This window comes from Pan troglodytes, chromosome 9 (genome assembly GCF_028858775.2).
Source record: "Pan troglodytes isolate AG18354 chromosome 9, NHGRI_mPanTro3-v2.0_pri, whole genome shotgun sequence".
In the NCBI taxonomy this organism is placed as follows: Eukaryota; Metazoa; Chordata; class Mammalia; order Primates; family Hominidae; genus Pan; species Pan troglodytes.
In genome coordinates this window covers 79876316-79900210 of record NC_072407.2, presented here as the reverse complement: position 1 = coordinate 79900210, position 23895 = coordinate 79876316, and the positions used below count along the sequence as shown (strand labels likewise).

Genomic DNA, 23895 nt, shown 5'->3' with positions numbered 1-23895 from the left:
TTAGTAGAGATGGGGTTTCACCATGTTGGCCAGGCTGGTCTCGAACTGCTGACCTCAGGTGATCTGCCCACCTCGGCCTCCCAAAGCGCTGGGATTACAGGCGTGAGCCACCGCACCCGGCCAACTTCTTGTCTTAACCACTCAGGCTAGAAGAAATGACCTGTGGGCAGCTTGAGGGCTATTCTACCTACAAACTAACTCAGAGGCTTTAATGATTTAAGACAGAGGACTAAGTATAGTTATGTGGAGAAACAGCTTCCCTTCAAGCTCTACATATTTCCATCGTTAACCATGTGCACCAGGTTCCAAAGTAGGGGCTATGTATTAGCAGGTTTTCTTAAAAGTTTAATAATGTCACTGGCAGATACTTCTGTCTCTAAGAAGTTTACACTAAGTTCTCTTTAATTGGAGACAACTCACTTAGGAAGAATGATTACACCCACACTGAATTCAACACCCACCAGAGCTGTCTCACCTTACATTTGACCAAAAAAAAAAAAAAAAAGACTGCATCACTAGAGAAACAGTCTGAATTTTATCAAACATCCCTCTTCTTAGCTATACAGAGGGCTGGCTTTATGAGCCAAGGGAACAGATCTAGAAAGATCTGTCATCTGACAAATGAAAGGGCTGCGGAAAGGGCACCAAGCAGATCCTTCCGAGACTTCAATGCTGGGTGTTGGGTCTGTGAAGCACTCACTCCCGTCTGCTTTTAGGGAGCAAGGAGATGTTTGCCATAAAATGATAAAGACACAGTGCTGGGTTCTAATCCTACGTCTGCTACTTACTTGGAGAACTTGGAAAAAAATAAATCCCTTCACTTTCCATACTGTTTCAGCTTTTCTTGCCAAGCCACATCTTAAGTTGCTGTCCAGTCTATAGATTGGTCCCTGTAGGTCAGAAGCCTAACTAACTACGTAGTCAGGTGGCAGGATCATGTGAAGCAAAAATCATCTTTCCACTGCTGCTGCTCCAATGATGGCTGGGGTGGAGCGATTTTATTTAGTTATGGCTGTGATAAATACCATACCTAGTAAATGTCTAGTTAAAAGAGCTGCCAAGTAAGTGTTTTTTCAGTGAATTAATGAACCTTCCATTTTTTAAGACTCAGCTTAAATGTCATATCCTTAGTGATGTCTTCCTTAATTTTCCTTCCATCCTAGTGGGATAAATTAGTCTTTTCTTTGTGCCACCACTGGACCTAGTAACTATTATAATATTAACATTGTATCATTATTGTTTACTTATTTGTCTTTCTCTCATACAACATAATTCCCAAGGGCAGGAATTGTAACATTCATCCTTATTCCCCCAGGGCCCAACAATAACTGGTCATAAGAAAATTAGTAATAGGCTGTCCGTAAATGGATATGAAAGAGAATTACTGAATAAATGAGTGAGATAGTTCCTTTGGGCTCCAACATTCTATGGCTCTTTGAAATAATAAGCTGCTATATTAAGAACCATAAAATGAAACTAGTTGGCTTTACACAGTATCCCCATTAACAGAAAGATAAGGACAACAGTGGTTTAATGTATTGAGTCCTTACTAAATGCCATGCAGTGAGTTAATACTTTCTATGAATTGCCTCATTTAATACCTACAATGACTCCAGGTACTGCTAATGTTATCCTGATCTGACAGATGAGAACAGTGAAACTAAGAAATTAGACAAATACCCAACCAGTGAGTGGCAGTGAGCTGCAGTTCAAAGTCAAGGCTATTTGACACCAAAGCCCATAGTTCTTTAAAAAGAAAGAAAAATTAAAAATAAGGTGATGCTGATAACTTGTAGTTCTCTCAGTCTATTCTAAGGCTTCACAAAGGCCACCTCGGTATTTAATAGAACAAAGACTATCTGAGCCAGTAGGAACCTTTAAAGGGCATCTAGCCAGCCCCAACATTTTATACTTGAATTTTTTCTTTTTTGAAACGGAGTCTCTCACTGTCACCCAGGCTGGAGTGCAGTGGCACCATTTCGGCTCACCGCAACCTCTACCTCTTGGGTTCAAGTGATCCTCCTGCTGCCTTAGCCTCCCAAGTAGCTGGGATTACAGGCTTGTGCCACCATGCCCAGCTAATTTTTGTAGTTTTAATAGAGATGGGGTTTCACCATGTTGGCTAGGCTGGGGTTGAACTCCTGACCTCAAGTGATCTGCCCACCTCGGCCTCCCAAAGTGTTGGGATTACAGGCGTGAGCCATGGCGCCTGGCCTATAGTTGAAATTTGAAGCCCAGAGAGAACAATCTGGCTCCAGTCTCAGGGTTGGTTAGTAGAACAGCCTGTCTAGAACCCAACTCCCAGGGCATACTCCTACTGTTCCTGTTACTCAGATGTTCCCTCAGTTCATTCACTGTATTATTAAACTTCTGTCTCATCTTTTTTTCTTTTAGCACCCTCAAGGACAGGGACCTTGTCTTGGTCATCCCTGCATCCCAAGAGCCTAGCACAGGACCTGGCATGAGTAGGTGTCCAAAAATGTTTAGGGGAGGCTGGTTTGGAGAATGGTGAGTGACAGTCACAGGCATAGGCACTTAGTGCTTTATTCTCCTCTTAAGGCTCCATCAGCAGGTGGAATGGAAGACACCTCCCACCCTGACCCCTTGGGCAACCAAGGCATTATACTCCTTCACTGCCTGCTCTGTCTGGAGGACCCGCACATCAATGCCATGTTTCTTGAGGTACTCCACAGTTGATGAAGGCACCTGGGAAGGTGGAAAAGAGATGAGTAAGTAGGGGGAAAGGCCCCCCAGGGGTTCCTTTACTGCCATGAAGCAGGTGTACTCTACAGAATTAGACAGTGACAATCATCACTTCACGATCACTCAGTGTATCACCAGTCCAAAATTTGGCAGTGAGCCCCAATGAGTCAAAAAGGCCTCTTTGTCAGAGGTATCATAATACCCATGCATAAAGCTCAAGTGAAATGGAAATGAAAGAACATGGGATTTGCAGTTAGCCTTGGATTTACATCCTTACTAGCACTGTAACCTTGGGTAAGTAAATTAAATTCTCTGAGTCTTTGTTTTCATGTCTGTAAATTAGGGATATTAACACCTAGGGTTGGTATGACAACTAACTGAGCTAAGGGTATGTGAAACATCTACCTTGGTGTGCAAACTCCATAAATGTTAAATGTTTGAGTTCGTCTAAACTGAGTCTAAATTTCTTCTTTGCCGCATGCTAGCTAAGAAATGTTAGGCTAGCTCTTTAAAGTCTCCCAGCCCCAATTTCTTCCCTTGTAAAATAGGTATAATAGTACTTACATCACAGGGTTGGTGTGAGGATGAAATTGACTCATGTATGTACACTGCAGCTCAAATGTCTTCTCACAAAGGCCTTTCTTGCCCACCCCCTAGTAGCCCAGCATAAGTCACCATTTTCCTCACTGCGTTTATTATTATCTAAAGTTGTCTAGTTTTTTATTATCCATGAGGGGCATGAACCTTGTTTGTCTTGTTTATCGCACCGTCACCAGTTTCTAGAATAGTGCCTTACCCATAGAAAATGCTTAATAAATATCTGTAAATGAATTTATATAAAAGATGTTCTTAATAGTGACAGCTATTATTAGATATTTTCTCAACTCTGGCTTGTCCTGAATATTTTTTAAAAATAGATTTTAATTAGACTCTGCCTCAGAAAGAACTCAAGTGAAATATTTTTTAATATGCCCTATATTTTCTATATATTTGAGATTTATAAAAGTACCCTATCAGATAGGAATTATTGTAATGGGGTAAAAAAACTAGTTTAAAATTTTAAAATATAAATAGGCCGGGCATGGTGGCTCAAGCCTTTAATCCCAGCACTTCAGGAGGCCAAAATGGGAGGATTGCTTGAGCCCTACTGATGAAGGTGCCCTATATATATAAAGCCCTAGATATAAGGGGCACCTTCATCAGTAAGGAACAGGACTGTAGGACATCTATAAAGGAAAGAATGAGGTAGGCCTCTATATGGAAGACTATCCATAATACAGTAATGTAAGTGGGGGGAAAAGTTATAGAATACATATAGCACTGACCTATTTATGTAAAATGGTTATAAGTATATAAACGTATATCTATATGTGTAAGTGTGTATATATTTGCAGATGCATTCAGAGAAGACTGGAGAAATATACATCAAATGTGAAGATTGGGAAGGGACTCTCCCACCTTTTTACTTCTACATTTCTGCATTGAATTTTTAAATCTTTTACAATGAGCATATATTATTTCTGTAAGAAAATTAAAAAATAAGCCAGGCATGGTGGCTCACACCCGTAATCCCAACACTTTGGGAGGCTGAGGCAGGTGGATCACGAGGTCAGGAGATCAAGACCATCCTGGCTAACACGGTGAAACCCCGTCTCTACTAAAAATACAAAAAAATTAGCCAGGCGTGGTGGCGGGCGCCTGTAGTCCCAGCTACTCGGGAGGCTGAGACAGGAGAATGGCATGAACCCGGGAGGCAGAGGTTACAGTGAGCCAAGATGGCGCCACTGCACTCAGCCTGGGCGACAGAACAAGACTCCGTCTCAAAAAAAAAAAAAGAAAAAGAAAAAGAAAATTAAAAAATAGGCCAGACGTGGTAGCTCACATTTGTAATCCTAGCATTTTGGGAGGCCGAGGCGGGAGATCATTTGAGCTCAGGAGCTCAAGACCAGCCTGGGCAACAATAGTGAGACCCCATCTATATTTAAAAAAAAAAAAAATTAAATTAAATTTTTTTCTGAAGAGGGGAAAACTACAAATGTGTCCAAGAAAAGAAAAATTAGAAGTACTATAAAATATACTATGAGGATATAAAGTATTATTAAAATATAAAGGACCAAATAGTGATCCTTGTAGAACTTGAGGGATTCTGAGAAATAGTTGAAATGACACTGTCTCAGGGTTAGGTAGACTGGAGAGCCCAACGCTGATGAGGCAGAGGAATGTGTGCAGCCATTGCTATCCTGGGTCAGCAAAATGAGGGTACATGATATATAAAGATGACCTCCCAAGAAGGACAAGTCTGTAAGACAAAGGCCCAAGAGATCCCCACCTGTCCTCAGGAATGCTGTGCATACCAACACCTACCTTCAAGGCCTCACTCATCCCTCGGCCAATCACAAGAGTCTGTACACCCTTCTCAACAACTTCCTTCACATCTGCAGGCTGCACACCAGGAGAATGCTGGATGTGGAAAGAGAAAGTAGACAGGTACCTGCTCTCAATCTTTCGTTGCAATAGGCATTCTTGTGGGATTCATTCATTCAAGAAATGTCTACTGAGGTTCACTTTGTGCCAAGCATCACTCATAGGCTCTTTAAGGCACTTAGGGAGGCTGACGAGGCAGGATCCCTTGAACCTAGGAGTTCAAGACCAGCCTGGGCAACATAGGGAGACCGTGTCTCTACAAAAAATAAAAACTTAGCTGGGTGTGGTGGCTTATGCTTGTAGGCCCAGCTACTCAGGAGAGCTGAGTTGGGAGGATTGCTTGGGCCTGGGAGGTCGAGGCTGCAGTGAGCCATGACTGCACCACTGCACTCCATCCTGGGCAACAGAGTGAGACCCTATCTAAAAAAAAAAAAAAAAAGAAAAAGAGATAAATAAACAAAATCCGGGAAACAAGGCATTCCAAGTACAGGAAAAAGCATTTAAAAAGGCTCAGGACCTTTTGGCTGGAACAACCATCTTCCAGTAATTTGCCAAAATGACAAATACAAAGGGAAAGAGGAGATGCACCCAATATATGTCCTCTAGGCCTTTTAGAAAATATGGAGTTGTTCCTTTGGCCACATGGTACATGTGAATCTATAAGACAGGTGATACTGTAGACTACATCAAGGGAATGGGTACTGTTCAAAAAGGAATGTCCCACAAATGTTACCGTGGCAAAACTGGAAGAGTCTACGGTATTACCCAACATGCTGTTGGCATTGTTGTAAACAAATAAGTTACAGGCCAGATTCTTGCCAAGAGAATTGTGCCTATTGAGCACATTAAGCACACTAAGAGCCAATAGAGCTTCCTGAAATGTGTGAAGGAAAATGTTTAGTAAAAGAAGGAAGCCAGAGAGAAAGGTACCCGGATTCAAATTAAACGCCAGCCTGCTCCACCCAGAAAAGCACACTGTGTAAGAACCAGTGGGAAGGAGCCTGAGTTGCTGGAGCCTATTCCCTGTGAATTCACGCCATAATTTGTGTTAAACAACAACAACAACAACAACAACAACAAAAAACCTCTGGACTGTACATTAAAAAAAAAAAAAAGGTGGCCAGGTATGGTGGCTCACACCTGTAATGCCAGTACTTTGGGAGGCTGAGGTCAGGAGTTTGATACCAGCCTGGTCAACATGGCGAAACCCCATCTCAACTAAAAATACAAAAATTAGCTGGGTGTGGTGGCGTGTGCCTGTAGTCCCAGCTATTCGGGAGGCTGAGGCAGGAGAATCACTTGAACCTGGGAGGCAGAGGTTGCAGTGAGCTGAGATCATGCCATTGCACTCCAGCCTGGGCAACAAGACCAAGACTTCATCTCAAAAAAAAAAAAAAAAAAGGCGGCTGGGTGTGGTGGCTCACACCTGTAATCCCAGCACTTTGGGAGGCTGAGGCGGGTGGATCACGAGGTCAGGAGATCAAGAACATCCTGGCTAACACGGTGAAACCCCGTCTCCACTAAACATACAAAAAATTAGCCAGGCCAGGTAGCGGGTGCCTATAATCCCAGCTACTCGGGAGGCTGAGGCTGGAGAATGGCGTGAACCTGGGAGGCGGAGCTTGCAGTGAGCCAAGATTGTGCCACTGCACTCCAGCCTGGGCGATAGAACGAGACTCTGTCTCAAAAAAAAAAAAAAAGGCTCAGAGGAAAGAAAAAGACTAGAAGAACAGTTAAAGTCAGTACAACTTGTGTGTAGAGTGACAGATGAGGTGGGAAAAGAAAGCACTTGCATAGCATGCTAAAATTTTGACTTTAGAAAAATTTCATAACAATCTCTATATTGTTACTTTTTTTCTGAACTTCCTAATCTTCCCAGCTAACTCCAGGAAACTTCTTTTTATGCTTTAAAACCTACCAATCACTCTGAAAAGTCTTCCCAGTCTTCTAGGCACATTTAAGGTGATGTGTTTAACAAAGATGAATTGAGCATTAAAGGATGGTAGCTTCTTGAACTACCTCTGTGTCAGCAAAGGGGATATGGGAGTTAGAGTTTGGGAACTACCAGCCCAACCTACCGGGCTCCGCCTGTTATGTATCTGCACAAGGACAATGCTTTTAGCACTGAAGCTCACAAAGACAAAGCATTCCTTTCCTGACCCATATACCTCTATCCTTTCATTCATTCATCCAGCATTTACTGAGAACTTAACTCTGTGCCAAGTCTCAGTATTTCTAAGCAGTAGCAATACTGAGATGAACCAAATGTTCCATGGAGTTTCATTCAGGTAAGGTTAGTGAAAATGTGCAAATATTTGTAGTAGGATGAGAAGAAATGGAGTTGAGGATCTCAGAAGACAGAGTGAATAAACCCAAGTGGGAAACTGTCATGGAAGACATGCTGTTTTAACTGGGTCTCGAAGTATGAAAATGAATAGGCCTTGATGCAGTGGTTGTAGAAGGGGTACATTCTAATGGTAGAGATGGTATAGGAAAAGAGCTGTTGAAATTATCAAAGAGATAACAAATGGGCGAGAGAAAGAAGCGTTTTCCAGTTCAGGAAGATGAGGCGTTATGGAGATAGGAATGAAATTTATATATTTATGAAAGGCATGGGGGCCAGGCACAGTGGCTCATGCCTGTAATCCCAGCACTTTGGGAGGCCAAGGAGGGAGGATTACCTGAGGTCAGGAGTTCAAGACCAGCCTGGCTAAGGTGGTGAAACCTTGTCTCTACTAAAAATACAAAAATTAGCCGGGTGTGGTGACATGCGCCTGTAATTCCAGCTACTCAGGAGGCTGAGGCAGGAGAATCACTTGAACCCAGGAAGTGGAGGTTGCAGTGAGCTGAGATTGTGCCACTACACTCCAGCCTGGGCGACAAGAGCGAAACTCTGTCTCAAAAAAAAAGGAAAAAGAAAAAAAAGAAATGTATGGGGAGGATGAATATGAGTTTTCATTAAATCCTGTAATAATAATGTCTTACATATTTACATGTGCAGTTTTATTTTTTTTAATTTTTTTTTTTCGAGACGGAGTCTCACTCTCTCACCCAGAGCTCACGTTCTAGTAAAATGAAACAAGAGGCCACTGACTGCTGGAAATCCAAGTGTAAGGTCATAGGAGACTACAAACCCATAATCCTCTGGAGATTAGACTGGAGACAGCCACAGCCCATTGGAGTGGCTGGATCAATGGAACTCAAGTGATGAACTGGGCTGCTGCTGCTTTACTGCAGGCTCACAGTGTCATGTACAAAGCAATGAAAGATAACTCTGCAAGGGCCTGTGGATCCAGGCGTTGGCAGTGACTACTCAATTTTGTGCAGAGGCCTGGGATTGGAGCATGAGACTATTATTGAGGCATCCTCAACCTGCCACTAGCAATTCCTGTGCTGCTTCCAATCCCTCAGGGCAAATCACTAAGGCTCTTCTTCCTATTGAGTGTCTGATTCTGTTCCTCTACTTTAAGAGGCTTTCTGTCACACGATCTAAGGTGGTAAAAGCTTATTGTTTTTTCTGCGGGGGAAGCTATTAATTGTGGAAAAATGTCCAGCTAATATCCATTATGCCAGCTAAACAACAAGATGGCATCCTGTCTGTCTTGAACATTTCTCCCTATTTCATGCTAACTTTAAAAAGAAAACATCCTAAACTACTCTTCCAAAGAAGTATTTCCTTCTGCCAAAATTAAGTGAGCATAAATGGGTAGTAGCAATGCTATCATCTGGCTGTATTGCTGATAAAAGCAGATTCTGTGAGTGAAGTTTAAAGGATCTCTGGAATCTATCCCCTGTGGACACTGCCTGAGTCACATTCTCATTATTGCTTGTCTGAATTAACAGGCTGTTAAATAATCTTGCTGCCTCTGCCAGGGCAGAGGCCTGTTTTTGTGCTACAGGCCCCTCTGGCAGTCTATTGAGGCCGATGGTCCCCTTCTCAGAATAATGTTTTAGAATACACAAAAGAAGATATGTAAGATTATAGAGGAAACATTTCATACAAGTGGCATTATCAAAATATTAACAACAAACTTTTGGTCTAGTATTATATGTGCTTCTTTATTAGTTTAGGAAAATGGAAATCTTTTCCAAAAGTCTGCTAGCCAACTTACCCTCCCATCTCATAATGGCAGATGACTAGTTGTTCTTTCAAAATCCATTCTGCCCATTTTCTGGGGCATATAGCTGATAAGCTAGACACTCCGTTTTCTGTACTTCTTGCAGTTAAGTGTGGTCATGTGACTGTGCTATCACTAATATAAAATTCAATGGAACATGAGCAGAAGAAATGATTTCATATATAGGTTTGGTATGAGCTTTTCTTCTCTTTCCTCTTCCTTGCAAGTTAGAACCCTGCCATGCCTACAACCGGTTCCTACAATTCAAATTTCTAGGAGATGATAGAGCAACAGAAAGAAAAAACCTAGGCCCCTAAATGAAATTGTGCTATCCACATCTCTCCCACCCTACCACCAGTTTGGACTGGCCACAATAATTTATGAGAGAAAGACACTTCTATCTTCTTTATGCTACTGAATTTTGAGATTTCTATTACAACACCTTGGCCTTCACACTAAGTAATCATGCTAAGTAATCCATTACTAAACTAAACCATGACTAGTTAGGCAAATCATGTGCAGTAGAATGAATGTTGGGGACTCAACCACATTAGACACTATGTCTAATTTGCAAAATATATACAAGGGAGACATATTATAGGGGCCTTTACCTTATGGGAATTCAACTATATGGGTCCAGAGAAGGAGAGCGTAAGAACTATGGAAATAGAGTAATTCAGTCATTCTTTTTTGTTTTTGAGACAGGGTCTCACTCTGTCACTGAGGCTGGAGGGCAGTGGTGCGATCAGGGCTCACTGCAGCCTCAATCTCCCAGGCCCAAGTGATCCTCCCACCTCAGCCTCCCAAGTAGCTGGGAATACAGATGTGCCACCATGCCTGGCTAATTTTTTAACTTTCTGTAGCAACGAGGTCTCTCTATGTTTCCCAGGCTTGTCTTGAACTCCTAGGCTCAAACAATCCTCCCATCTTGGCCTCCCAACGTGTTGAGATTACAGGTGTGAGCCACTGTGCCTGGCAATTCAGTCATTCTATTCAAGGAACATATGCCCTGGATTGTACATGAGATAGCAGACAAGTATCTACTATTCCTTCTATGTCAATTTCATAGTTGCTGCTTCCAATATGAACCTTTGACTCACTGAGTGTATTTCTAGTGTTTAGAACCACAGTATGCATCTTTTCACATAATATACACCCTAAATGCAAGGCAACTAATTAATCTGGTTCTCAATCAAGAATAACCACTATGTTCTTTTTTTTATTTTTTATTTTTTGAGATGGCATCTCACTCTGTTGCCCAGGCTGGAGTGCAGTGGCTTGATCTTGGCTCACTGCAACCTCCAACTCCTGGGTTCAAGCGATTCTCCCTGCCTCAGCCTATAGCTGGGATTACAGGCATGTGCCACCACGCCTGGCTAATTTTTGTATTTTTAGTAGAGATGGGCCCAAGAATAATCATTATGTTCTAATATTAAAGGGATCATCTTGGCCAGGAGCGGTGGCTCATGCTCGTAATCCCAACACTTTGGGAGGCTGAGGCGGGCGTATCACCTGAGGTCAGGAGTTCGAGACCAGCCTGGCAAACATGGTGAAACTCCATCTCTACTAAAAATACCAAAATTAGCTGGGTGTGGTAGCAGGCACCTGTAATCCCAGCTACTCGGGAGGCTGAGGCAGGAGAATCGCTTAAACATGGGAGGCAGAGGTTGCAGTGAGCCAGGATCGCGCCACTGAACTCCAGCCTGGGCGAAAAGAGTGAAACTCTGTCTCAAAAAAAAAAGGGATCATCTTAAAGGATTTAAACTATTTGCAAATTTTATCATAATTGCTGACTTTAAAATGTTAATCCCGTAATAAGATTCAAGTCCACCATATTAGCTGCAATAATGAGAGTTATAGGGGTAGGCAGAGAGGCTCACACCTGTAATCTCAGTGCTTTGAGGGGCTGAGGCAGGAGGGTCGCTTGAGGCCAGGAGTTTGAGACCAGCCTGGGCAACATAGTGAGACTTCGTCTCATAAAAAATCAGCCAGGTGCGGTGGCTCATGCCTACAATCCCAGCACTTTGGGAGGCCAAGGTGGGTGGATCTCTTGAGGCCAGGAGTTCAAGACCATCCTGGCCAACATAGTGAAACCCTGTCTCTACTAAAATTACAAAAATTAGCCAGGCGTAGTGGCACATGCCTGTAATCCCAGCTACTCAGGAGGCTGAGGCACAAGAATTGCTTAAATGCAGGCTACCTTCTTTGGGTCCCCTCCCTTTGTATGGGAGCTCTGTTTTCACTCTTAAATCTTGCAACTGCACTCTTCTGGTCCGTGTTTGTTATGGCTCGAGCTGAGTTTTCGCTCACCGTCCACCACTGCTCTTTGCCGCTGTCACAGACCCGCTGCTGACTTCCATCCCTCTGGATCCGGCAGGGTGTCTGCTGTGCTCCTGAGCGCCCATTGCCGCTCCCGATTGAGCTAAATAAAGGCTTGCCATTGTTCCTGCATGGCTAAGTGCCCGGGTTCGTCCTAATCAAGCTGAACACTAGTCACTGGGTTCCACGGTTCTCTTCCGTGACCCACGGCTTCTGATAGGGCTATAACACTCACAGCATGGCCCAAGATTCCATTCCTTGGAATCCGTGAGGCCAAGCACCCTTGGTCAGAGAACACGAGGCTTGCCACCATCTTGGAAGTGGCCCACGACCACATTAGGAGCTCTGGGAGCAAGGACCCCCCGGTAACATTTGGCAACCATGAAGGGACCTCCAAAGCAATGGGAAACGTTCCCCCCAAGGCAAAAACACCCCTAAGATATATTCTGGAGAATTGGGACCAATTTGACTCTCAGACACTAAGAAAGAAACGACTTATATTTTTCTGCAGTACCACCTGGCCATGATATCCTCTTCAAGGGGGAGAAGCCTGGCCTCCTGAGGGAAGTATAAATTATAACACCATCTTACACCTAGACCTCTTTTGTAGAAAAGAAGGAAGAGTGAAGTGCCATATGTACAAACTTTCTTTTCATTAAGAGACAACTCGCAATTATGTAAAAAGTGTGATTTATGCCCTACAGGAAGCCCTCGAGTCTACCTCCCTACTCCGGTGTCCCCCAACTCCTTCCCCAACTAATAAGGACACCCCTTCAACCTAAACGATCCAAAAGGAGATAGACAAAGGGGTAAACAATGAACCAAAGAGTGCCAATATTCCCCAATTATGCCCTCTCCAAGTGGTGGGAGGAGGAGAATTCGGCCCAGCCAGAGTACACGTACCTTTTTCTCTCTCAGACTTGAAGCAAATTAAAATAGACCTAGGTAAATTCTCAGATAACCCTGATGGCTATATTGATGTTTTACAAGGGTTAGGACAATCCTCTGATCTGACATGGAGATATAATGTTACTGCTAAATCAGACACTAACGCCAAATGAGAGAAGTGCCACCATAACTGCAGCCTGAGAGTTTGGCGATCTCTGGTATCTCAGGTCAATGATAGGATGACAACAGAGGAATGAGAACGATTCCCCACAGGCCAGCAGGCAGTTCCCAGTGTAGACCCTCACTGGGACACAGAATCAGAACATACAGATTGGTGCCGCAAACATTTGCTACCTTGCGTGCTAGAAGGACTAAGGAAAACTAGGAAGAAGCCTATGAATTATTCAATTATGTCCACTATAACACAGGGAAAGGAAGAAAATCCTACCGCCTTTCTGGAGAGACTAAGGGAGGCATTGAGAAAGCATACCTCTCTGTCACCTGACTGTATTGAAGGCCGACTAATCTTAAAGGATAGGTTTATCACTCAGTCAGCTGCAGACATTAGAAAAAACTTCAAAAAACTTAGAAACCCTATTGAACTTGGCAACCTTGGTTTTTTGTAATAGAGATCAGGAGGAGCAGGCAGAACGGGACAAACGGGATTTTAAAAAGGCCACCGCTTTAGTCATGGCCTTCAGGCAAGCGGACTTTGGAGGCTCTGGAACACAGAAAGGCTAGGGAAATTGAATGCCTAATAGGGCTTGCTTCCAGTGCAGTCTACAAGGACACTTTAAAAAAGATTGTCCACATAGAAATAAGCCGCCCCCTCGTCCATGCCTGTTATGTCAAGGGAATCGCTGGAAGGCCCACTGCCCCAGGGGACGAAGGTCCTCTGAGTCAGAAGCCATTAACCAGATGATCCAGCAGCAGGACTGAGGGGGCCCAGGGCAAGTGCCAGCTCATGCCATCACCCTCACAGAGCCCCGGGTATACTTGACCATTGAGGGCCAGGAGGTTAACTGTCTCTTGGATACTGGCGCGGCCTTCTCAGTCTTACTCTCCTGTCCTGGACAACTGTCCTCCAGATCTGTCACTATCCAAGGGGTCCTAGGACAGCCAGTCACTACATACTTCTCTCTCAGCCACTAAGTTGTGACTGGGGAACTTTACTCTTTTCACATGCTTTTCTAATTATGCCTGAAAGCCCCACTCTCTTGTTAGGGAGAGACATTCTAGCAAAAGCAGGGGCCATTATACACCTGAACATAGGAGAAAGAACACCCATTTGTTGTCCCCTGCTTGAGGAAGGAATTAATCCTGAAGTCTGGGCAACAGAAGGACAATATGGATGAGCAAAAAATGTCCATACTGTTCAAATTAAATTAAAGGATTCTGCCTCCTTTCCCTACCAAAGGCAGCACCCGCTTAGACCCGAGGCCCAACAAGGACTCAAGAAAATTGTTAAGAACCTAAAAGCCCACGGCCTAGTAAAACCATGCAATAGCCCCTGCAATACTCCAATTTTAGGGGTACAGAAACCCAACAGACAGTGAACGTTAGCGCAAGATCTCAGGATTATCAATGAGGCTGTTGTCCCTTTATACCCAGCTGTACCTAACCGTTGTACTCTGCTTTCCCAAATACCAGAGGAAGTATAGTGGTTTACAGTCCTGGACCTTAAGGATGCCTTTTTCTGCATCCCTGTACATCCTGACTCTCAATTCTTGTTTGCCTTTGAAGATCCTTCAAACCCAATGTCTCAATTCACCTGGACTGTTTTACCCCAAGGGTTCAGGGACAGCCCCCATCTATTTGGCCAGGCATTAGCCCAAGACTTGAGCCAGTTCTCACACCTGGACACTCTTGTCCTTCAGTACATGGATGATTTACTTTTAGCTGCCCTTTCAGAAACCTTGTGCCATCAAGCCACCCAAGCGCTCTTAAATTTCCTTGCCACCTGTGGCTACCAGGTTTCCAAACCAAACGCTCAGCTCTGCTCACAGCAGGCTAAATACTTAGGGCTAAAATTATCCTAAGGCACCAGGGCCCTCAGTGAGGAATGTACCCAGCCCACACTGGCTTATCCTCATCCCAAACCCTAAAGCAACTAAGAGGATTCCTTGGCATAATAGGCTTCTGCCAAATATGGATTCCCAGGTATGGTGAAATAGCCAGGCCATTATATACACTAATTAAGGAAACTCAGAAAGCAATACCCATTTAGTAAGGTGGACACCTGAAGCAGAAGCAGCTTTCCAGGCCTAAAGAAGGCCCTAACCCAAGCCCCAGTGTTAAGCTTGCCAACGGGGCAAGACTTCGTATATATCACAGAAAAAACAGGGATAGCTCTAGGAGTCCTTACACATGTCTGAGAGACGAGCTTGCAACCTGTGGCATACCTGAGTAAGAAAACTGATGTAGTGGCAAAGGGTTGGCCTCATTGTTTATGGGTAATGGCAGCAATAGCAGTCTTAATATCTAAAGCAGTTAAAATAATACAGTGAAGAGATCTTACTGTGATCTCATGATGTGAACGGCATACTCACTGCTAAAGGAGACTTGTGGCTGTCAGACAACCATTTACTTAAATATCAGGCTGTATTACTTGAAGGGCCAGTGCTGCGACTGTGCACTTGTGCAACTCTTAACCCAGCCACATTTCTTCCAGACAATGAAGAAAAGATAGAACATAACTGTCAACAAGTAATTGCTCAAACCTATGCCACTCGAGGGGACCTTTTAGGCGTTCCCTTGACTGATCCCAACCTCAACTTGTATACTGATGGAAGTTCCTTTGTAGAAAAAGGACTTCAAAATGCGGGGTATGCCTCAGTGATAATGGAATACTTGAAAGTAATCCCCTCACTCCAGGAACTAGTGCTCAGCTGGCAGAACTAATAGCCTTCACTCAGGCACTAGAATTAGGAGAAGGAAAAAGGGTAAATATATATACAGACTCTAAGTATGCTTACCTAGTCCTCCATGCCCATGCAGCAATATGGAGAGAAAAGGAATTCCTAACTTCCGAGGGAAGACCTATCAAACATCAGGAAGCCATTAGGAAATTATTATTGGCTGTACAGAAACCTAAAGAGGTAGCAGTCTTACACTGCTGGGGTCATCAGAAAGGAAAGGAAAGGGAAATAGAAGGGAACTACCAAGCAGATATTGAAGCAAAAAGAGCTGCAAGGCAGGACCCTCCATCAGAAATGCTTATAGAAGGACCCCTAATATGGGGTAATCCCCTCTGGGAAACCAAGCCCCTGTACTCAAAAGAAGAAATAGTATGGGGAACCTCAGGAGGACATAGTTTCCTCCCCTCAGGATGGCTAGCCACTGAAGAAGGAAAAATACTTTTGCCTGCAGCTAACCAATGGAAATTATTTAAAACCCTTCACCAAACCTTTCACTTAGGCATTGATAACACCCATCAGATGGCCAAATCATTACTGGACCAGGCCTTTTCAAAACTATCAAGCAGATAGTCAGGGCCTGTAAAGTGTGCCAAAGAAATAATCCCCTGCACTGCAGGCCATACATTTCAATCCCTGTATCTCTAACCTCCTTGTTAAGTTTGTCTCTTCCAGAATCGAAGCTGTAAAACTACAAATCGTTCTTCAAATGGAGTCCCCGATGCAGTCCATGACTAAGACCTACCGCGGACCCCTGGACTGGCCTGCTAGCCCATGCTCTGATGTTAATGACATCAAAGGCATCCCTCCCAAGGAAATCTCAACTGCACAACCCCTACTATGCCCCAATTCAGCAGAAAGCAGTTAGAGCGGTCATCGGCCAACCTCCCCAACAGCACTTGGGTTTTCCTGTTGAGAGGGGGGACTGAGAGACAGGACTAGCTGGATTTCCTAGGCCGACTAAGAATCCCTAAGCCTAGCTGGGAAGGTGACCACATCCACCTTTAAACACAGGGCTTGCAACTTAGCTCACACCCAACCAATCAGGTAGCAAAGAGAGCTCGTTAAAATGATAATTAGGCAAAAACAGGAGGTAAAGAAATAGCCAATCATCTATCGCCTGAGAGCACAGCAGGCATTCGAGCCAGCATTCGAGCCGGCAATGGCAACCCTCTTTGGGTCTCCTCCCTTTGTATGGGAGCTCTGTTTTCACTCTATTAAACCTTGCAACTACAAAAAAAAAAAAAAAAAAAAAAAAAGAATTGCTTAAACGCAGGAGGTGGAGGTTGTAGTGAGCCGAGATTGCACAACTGCACTCCAGCCTGGGTGACAGAGCAAGAGTCTGTCTCAAAAAAAAAAAAAAAAAAAAAATTATATATATTAGTCAGGCATGGTGGCACACAACTGTAGTCTCAGCTACTCAGGAGGCAGACGCGACAGGATTGCTTGAGTCCAGGAGTTTGAGGTTATAGTGAAATATGATCATACCACTGTACTCCAGCCTGGGTCACCCTGTGAGGGACAGCATTAGGACAAATACCTAATGCATGTGGGGCTTAAAACCTAGATGACGGCCGGGCATGGTGGCTCACGCCTGTAATCCCAGCACTTTGGGGGCCAATGTGGGCAGATCACAAGGTCAGGAGTTCAAGACCAGCCTGGCCAATATGGTGAAACCCTGTCTCTACTAAAAATACAAAAATTAGCAGGGCATGGTGGCGCGCACCTGTAGTCCCAGCTACTTGGGAGGCTGAGGCAGGAGAATCACTTGAACCTGGGAGGTGGAGGCTGCAGTGAGCCAAGATTACACCAATGCCCTCCAGCCTGGGTGACAGAGCGAGACTCCATCTCAAAAAAAAAAAAAAAAAAAAAACTTAGTTGATGGGTTGATAGGTGCAGCAAACCATCCTGGCACATGTATACCTATGTAACAAACCTGCATGTTCTGCACATGTATCCGAGAACTTAAAGTAAAATTAAAATAAATAAATAAATAAAACAAAATAATCAGAGTCATAGGATCCAAGGCTTGGATTGATCTTAAATATCAATCTAGCCTCAACCAATTATATGACTTTAGAGCTTCCTACAAAAATAAATATTTATAGATATTCCTATAAAAATAAATATTTATAGATAGTGACAAATTGAAGAGCTCTTCCCATGATTCTACTCTAGCATTTTTTCCTACACTTCTACATCTAGACATATGTTTTTCCTGCCAGTAAGCTAGTTACCACTGTTTACCTGGGAAACTTCTCCTTCAAGAGTCAGGTCAAAGATCCCACTTTCTGTGATGAATACCTCTAAGTGATCTAGGCAGTCTTAGGTATTCCTTCCTCTCATTACCATTATACCTCTCTTGGTTCACCTACCGTGGCACTTATTACAATTATCTTTTTGCTTAATTCCTCTATAGAGCTTCTTGAAGGCAGAAAAGGTGATTTATCTTAAAGACAACGCCAGTAAGCAGAACCTACATATCTTTTAATGTTGGGTGATGATATATGCACTATTACTTCATAGTGAATTAATGATGCTACACATCCAAATTCATTTTTGGATGCTAGAATATTTGAGCTTAAATGAAGGATTCTAACATGCTCTGAGAAATCACCAGTCCGTCCTTTCATTCTTGGGAGCTTCCACCTTGTATTCTGTTTTCAACTTTGACTTCAGTAAAGAATGAAATATGGAATACTGACATGGTTTGGATTTGTGTCCCTGCCCAAATCTCATGTCGAATTGTAATCCCCAATGTTGGAGAAGGGGACTGGTGGGAGGTGAATGGATCATGGGGCCAGTATCCCCCTTGCTGTTCTCATGATAGTGAGTGAGATCTGGTTGTTTAAAGTGTATAGCACCTCTCTGCTTGCTCTCTTCCTCTTGCTCCAGCCGTGCCAGCTTCCTCTTCACCTTCTGCCATGATAGTAAGTTTCCTGAGGCTCCCCAGCTATGCTTCCTGTACAGCCTGTGGAACCGTGAGCCAATTAAAACTCTTTTCTCTAGAAACTAACCAGTCTCAGGTAGCTCTTTATAGCAATGCAAGAAGAGACTAACAAAGAAAATTGGTACCAGGAAGGGGGTATTGCTATAAAGATACCCAAAAATGTGGAAGCAGCTATGGAACTAGGTAATGGGCAGAGGGTGGAATAGTTTGAAGGGCTCAGAAGAAGAAAGGAAGATGAGGGCTAATTTGGAAATTCCTAGAGACCTGTTGAATGGTTGTGACCAAAATGCTGATTGTGATATGGACAGTGAAGTCCAGGCTGAGAAGGTCTCAGAGATGAGGAACTTATTGGGAACTAGTGTAAAGGTTACTTGTGCTATGCTTTAGCAAACAGACTGGGGGCATTGTGCCCCTGCCCTAGAGATCTGTAGAACTTTGAACTTGAGAGTGATGATTTAGGGTATCTGGTGGAAGACCTTTCTTCTTTTTTTTGAGACAGAGTGTCACTCTGTCACCCAGGCTGGAGTGCAATGGGGCAATCTCAGCTCACTGCAACTCTGCCTCCTGGGCTCAAGGAATCCCCCTACCTCAGCCTCACAAGTAGCTGGGATTACAGGTGCACACCACCACACACAGTGAAATTTTTGTGTTTTTGCTAGAGCCAGGGTTTTGCCATGTTGCCCAGGCTAGTCTTGAACTCCTGAACTTAAGCAATCTGCTCACCTTGGCCCACCTCATAACCTTGGCCTCCCAAAGTGCTGGGATTACAGGGATGAGCCACTGCACTTGGCTGGTGGAAGAAATTTCTAAGCAGCAAAACACTCAAGACATGGTCTGGCTGCCTCTAGCAGCCTATGCTCATATTCTTGAGCAAAAAAAAAAAAAAAAAAAAAAGACATAAAACTGGAACTTACATTTAAAAGGGAAGCAGATTATAAAGGTTTGAAAAATTTGCAGCCTGGTCATGTGGCATAAAAGAAAAAAAAGGCCAGGCATGGTGGCTCACACCTGTAATCCCAGCACTTTGGGAGGCCAAGACGGGTGGATCATGAGGTTAGGAGATCGTGACCATCCTGGCTAACACGGTGACACCCCGTCTCTACTAAAAATACAAAAAAAAAGAAAAAGTTACCTGGGTGTGGTGGCAGGCACCTGTAGTCCCAGCTACTTGGGAGGCTGAGGCAGGAGAATGGCATGAACCTGGGAGGTGGAGGTTGCAGTGAGCCGAGATCGCGCCACTGCACTCCAGCCTGGGCAACAGAGTGAGACTCTGTCTCAAAACAAAAAAAGAAAAAAACAAAACATTTTCAGGAGAGGAATTCAAGCCAGCTGTAGAAATTTGCATATGTAAAGAGGAGCCAAATATTCATAACCAAGATAATGGGGAAAATTCCTGGAAGGAATTTCAGAGACCTTCACAGTAGCTCCTCCCATCACAGGCCTGGAGGCCTAGGAGGAAATAATGGTTTTGTGGGACAGGTACAAGGCCTCACTGCTCTGTGCAGCCTCAGGTCATAGCACCCTGCATCACGGCCACTCCAGCTCTAGCTATGGTTAAAAGGGGCCAAGGTACAGCTCAGGCTGATGCTTCAGAGGGTGCAAGCCATAGGCCTTGGTGGCTTCCATGAGGTGTTAAGCCAGTGGGTGCACAGAGTTTGACAATTGAGGCTTGGGAGCCTCTGCCTAGTTTTTAGAGGATGTATGGAAATGCCTGATGTCCAGGCAGAAGTCTGCTGGGGGTGCGTAGCCCTCATGGAAAACCTCTATAATAGCAGTATGGAGGGCAAATGTGGGGTTGGAGCCCCTACACAGAGTCCCCACTGGGACAGTGGTTAATGGAGATGTGAGAAGAGGGCCACCATCCTCCAGACATGAGAATGGTAGATCCACCAACGGCTTGCACCATGCACCTGGAAAACCCGCAGGCACTCAATGCCAGCCCATGAAAGCAGCCACAGGGGTTGCACCCTGCAGAGCCACAGAGGCAGAGCTGCCCAAAGCCTTGGGAACCCACCCCTTGCATCAGTGTTACCTGGATGTGAGACATGGAGCCAAAGGATATTATTTTGGAGTTTTAAGTTTTAATTACTGCCCTGCTGGGTTTCAGACTTGCATGGGCCTGTAGCTTCTTTGTTTTGGATAATTTCTCACTTTTGGAATGGAAGTATTTAGCCAATGCCTATAACCCCATTGTATCTTGGAAGTAACTAACTGTTTTTGATCTTATAGGCTCATAGGCAGAAGAGACTTGCCTTGTATTAGATGAGACTTTGGACTGTGGACTTTTCAGTTAATGCTGGAATGTGTTAAGAATTTGGAGGATAGCCGGGCACGGTGGCTCACGCCTGTAATCCCAGCACTTTGGGAGGCTGAGACGGGTGGATCATGAGGTCAGGAGATCGAGCCAATCCTGGCTAACACGATGAAACCCCGTCTCTACTACAAATACAAAAAAAATTAGCCGGGTGTGGTGGCGGGCGCCTGTAGTCCCAGCTACTCAGGAGGCTGAGGCAGGAGAATGGCGTGAACCTGGGAGGTGGAGGTTGCAGTGAGCCGAGATGGCACCACTGCACTCCAGCCTGGGCAACGGAGCGAGACTCTGTCTCAAAAAAAAAAAAAAAAAAAAAGAATTTGGAGGACTGTTGGGAAGGCATGGTTGTATTTATTTGTTTATTTTTTTGAGACGGAGTCTCACTCTGTCACTCAGGCTGGAGTACAGTGGTGCAATCTCAGCTCACTGCCACCTCCACCTCCTGGGTTCAAGCAATTCTCCTGCCTCAGCCTACCAAGTAGCTGGGATTACAGGGGTGCACCACCATGCCCAGCTAATTTTTATATTTTTAGTAGAGACAGGGTTTCATCATGTTGGCCAGGCTGGTCTTGAACTCCTCACCTGAAGCAATCCATCCACTTTGGCCTCCCAAAGTGCTGGGATTACAGGGGTGAGCCACTGCCTGGCATGGCTGTAATTTGAAATGTGAGAAGGACATGAGATTTGGGAGAGGCCAGATGCAGAATGATATGGTTTGAATTTGTGTCCCTGACCAAATCTCATATCGAATTATAATCCCCAGTGTTGGAGAAGGGGCCTGGTGTGAGGCCACTAGATCATGGGGCCAATATCCCCCTTGCTGTTCTCGTGATAGTGAGTGAATTCTCATGAGTTCTGGTTGTTTAAAAGTATATAGCACCTCCCCACTCTCCTGCCTCCTGCTCTGGCCATGTAAGACATGCCAGCTTCCTCTTTGCCTTCTGCCATGATTGTAAGTTTCCTGAGGCCTCCCTAGCAATGCTTCCTGTACAGCCTATGGAAACCTGAGCCAATTAAACCTCTTTTCTTTAGAAACTAACCAGTCTCAGGTAGTTCTTTATAGCAATGCAAGAATGGACTAATACAAATACTGTTCACTTTTACTAACAAATTTAAACATTTCTACATTTTAAAATTGGCCTTTTCATAAATTGTTAGTAATACTAAAATATGGTACAACCCCTAAAAAGGGGAATTTGGCAATATCTAACAAATCTACATTTACATTTACTCTTTAAGCACAATCTCAGTTCTAAAAATTTACCCTGGATATACACTTTCAACAATACAAAAAAAAAATGTACATGGTTATTCAATGTAGTATTGTTTATAGTACTAAAATATTGAAAGCAATCGAGTACCCATCCCTTAGGACTAAAGTGAATAAACAATATTACATTCACAAAGTTGGTTACTATACAGTGGTAAAAAAGAAAAAGATATCTCTATGAACTGATATCATGATTTTCTGTATATATTAAGTGAACAGAATATAAAGAAGTAAGGCATGCTACCTTTTGCGTATGGAAAATGGGAAAAAAAGAAAAAAAATTATTTATATATGTATATTTGTATTTGCTTATTTTTTCCAGAAAAATACAAAAAAGGATAAACCGGAAACTAATACAAAATAATTACCTTCATGGAGTGAGGTGGGCATGTGATGGAAGAGATAGGGAGGTGAATAAGACTTTCTAAGTGTATCTATGATATGGTTTGGATTTGTGTCCCTGTGCAAATCTCATGTTGAATTGTAATCCCCAGTGTTGGAGGAGGGACCTGATGGGAGGTGACTGGATCATGGATGTGGATATCTCTCTTGCTGTTCTTGTGATAGTGAACAGCAAGTGACTGTCATAGTTTGAAGTTTGAATTCTGAATCATGTAAATATTTTACATGATTCAGAAAGTTAAAATCAAGACAGACAGGAAATGGGAGGCATCTAAAATTGTATGCCAACAGAAACAAATAAACCAAATTCCGTATGTCAAATTGACAACATTAAAAATGATCATTAATTTCAGTGACTTTTTCTTTCTTTTTCTTTGAACTTCTTCTTTTTTTTTTTTTTTTTTTTTTTTTTTTTTTGAGACAGTGTCTCATTCTGTTGGCCAGGCTGGAGTGAAGCTCACTGCAGCCTTGACCTCCTGGGCACAAGTGATCCTCCCATCTCATCCCTCGTCCTCCCAAAGTGCTGGGATTACAGATGTGAGCCACTATGGCTGCCCACAACTACTTCCAAATTATTTAGTAAAAATAATTATGAGAAGGAGAGAAGAGGGCCACAGAGGACTAGATAAAGCAAATGTGGCAGAATGTTAACAGCTAGTGAATCTGAATTGATGGTATGCAACTGTTTATTCTATTTCTTTTACAATTTGTTGGATCACAGTTTGAAAATATTCAAATTCAAGAAGTTCAACAGAGACCTTTCTTACTTTGCTATAAAGAAATACCTGAGATGGTAATTTATAAACAAAAGAGGTTTAATTGCTTCACAGTTCTGCAGGCTGTACAAGCATGATGCCAGCATCTGCTTGACTTCTGAGGAGGCCTTAGGGAGCTTTTACCCATGGCAGAACGTGAAGTGGGAGTAGGCATGTCATATGATGAAAGCAGGAGCAAGGTTGGGGGAGGTACCACACACTTTTAAATAACCAGATCTCTTGACAACTCACTCACTATCACCAAGACAGCACTAAGTTATTCATGAGGGAACTGCCCACATGACCCAATTACCTCCCACCAAGCCCCACCTCCAACATTGGGGATTACATTTCAACAAAAGATTTGAGTGGGAACAAATATCCAACTATATCAGCCTTCCACAACAACCAGCTTTAGAAGGTGAATAGGAAAACAAAAGCAAAAGCAAACAAAAACACAAGGAACAGCTAGGAACAGCTCATCAATCTTTCCTTAAGAAGAACTGTCCTGAGCAGAAGAAACTCTAGCCTGGTCAATTGTACAATTCTCTGAGAATCAACAAAAGTTACAGAGAACATTCTTGGGACACTGGGGAAATCTGAAGACAGACTGTATATTAGATATTATTGTATCGGCCGGGCGCAGTGGCTCACGCCTGTAATCCCAGCACTTTGGGAGGCCGAGGCGGGTGGATCACGAGGTCAGGAGTTCAAGACCAGCCTGGCCAAGATGGTGAAACCCTGTCTCTACTAAAAATACAAAAATTAGCCGGGCGTGGTGGCATGTGCCTATAATCCCTGCTACTCAGGAGGATGAGGCAGAGAATTGCTTGACCCCAG

The 23895-nt window shown here is 43.6% G+C and overlaps 2 protein-coding genes across 16 annotated transcripts in view; one reads left to right on the top strand and one right to left on the bottom strand.

Annotated features, from left to right (window-relative positions):
- The window catches only part of AAMDC (adipogenesis associated Mth938 domain containing), an 80151-nt gene that overhangs the window by 26355 nt on the left and 29901 nt on the right, over positions 1–23895 (bottom strand). For 8 of the 15 annotated variants that reach the window (XM_024346785.3, XM_063782411.1, XM_063782412.1 and 5 more), the window contains 2 exons: positions 5068–5163; positions 2529–2706 (listed from right to left, as the gene is read on the bottom strand). In XM_024346785.3, the coding sequence (XP_024202553.2) occupies positions 2566–2706; positions 5068–5163 (237 nt within the window). In that variant the 3' untranslated portion in view covers positions 2529–2565. Of the gene's footprint in view, positions 1–2528; positions 2707–5067; positions 5164–19449; positions 19588–23895 lie in introns of those variants that run through there. The other 7 variants (XM_063782405.1, XM_054661031.2, XM_054661030.2 and 4 more) reach the window with 2 other exon arrangements.
- The window catches only part of RSF1 (remodeling and spacing factor 1), a 212089-nt gene continuing 190842 nt past the window's right edge, over positions 2649–23895 (top strand). The window contains exon 1 of the mRNA XM_054662577.2: positions 2649–2729. Within this exon, the coding sequence (XP_054518552.2) occupies positions 2666–2729 (64 nt within the window). The 5' untranslated portion in view covers positions 2649–2665. The remainder of the gene's footprint in view (positions 2730–23895) is intronic.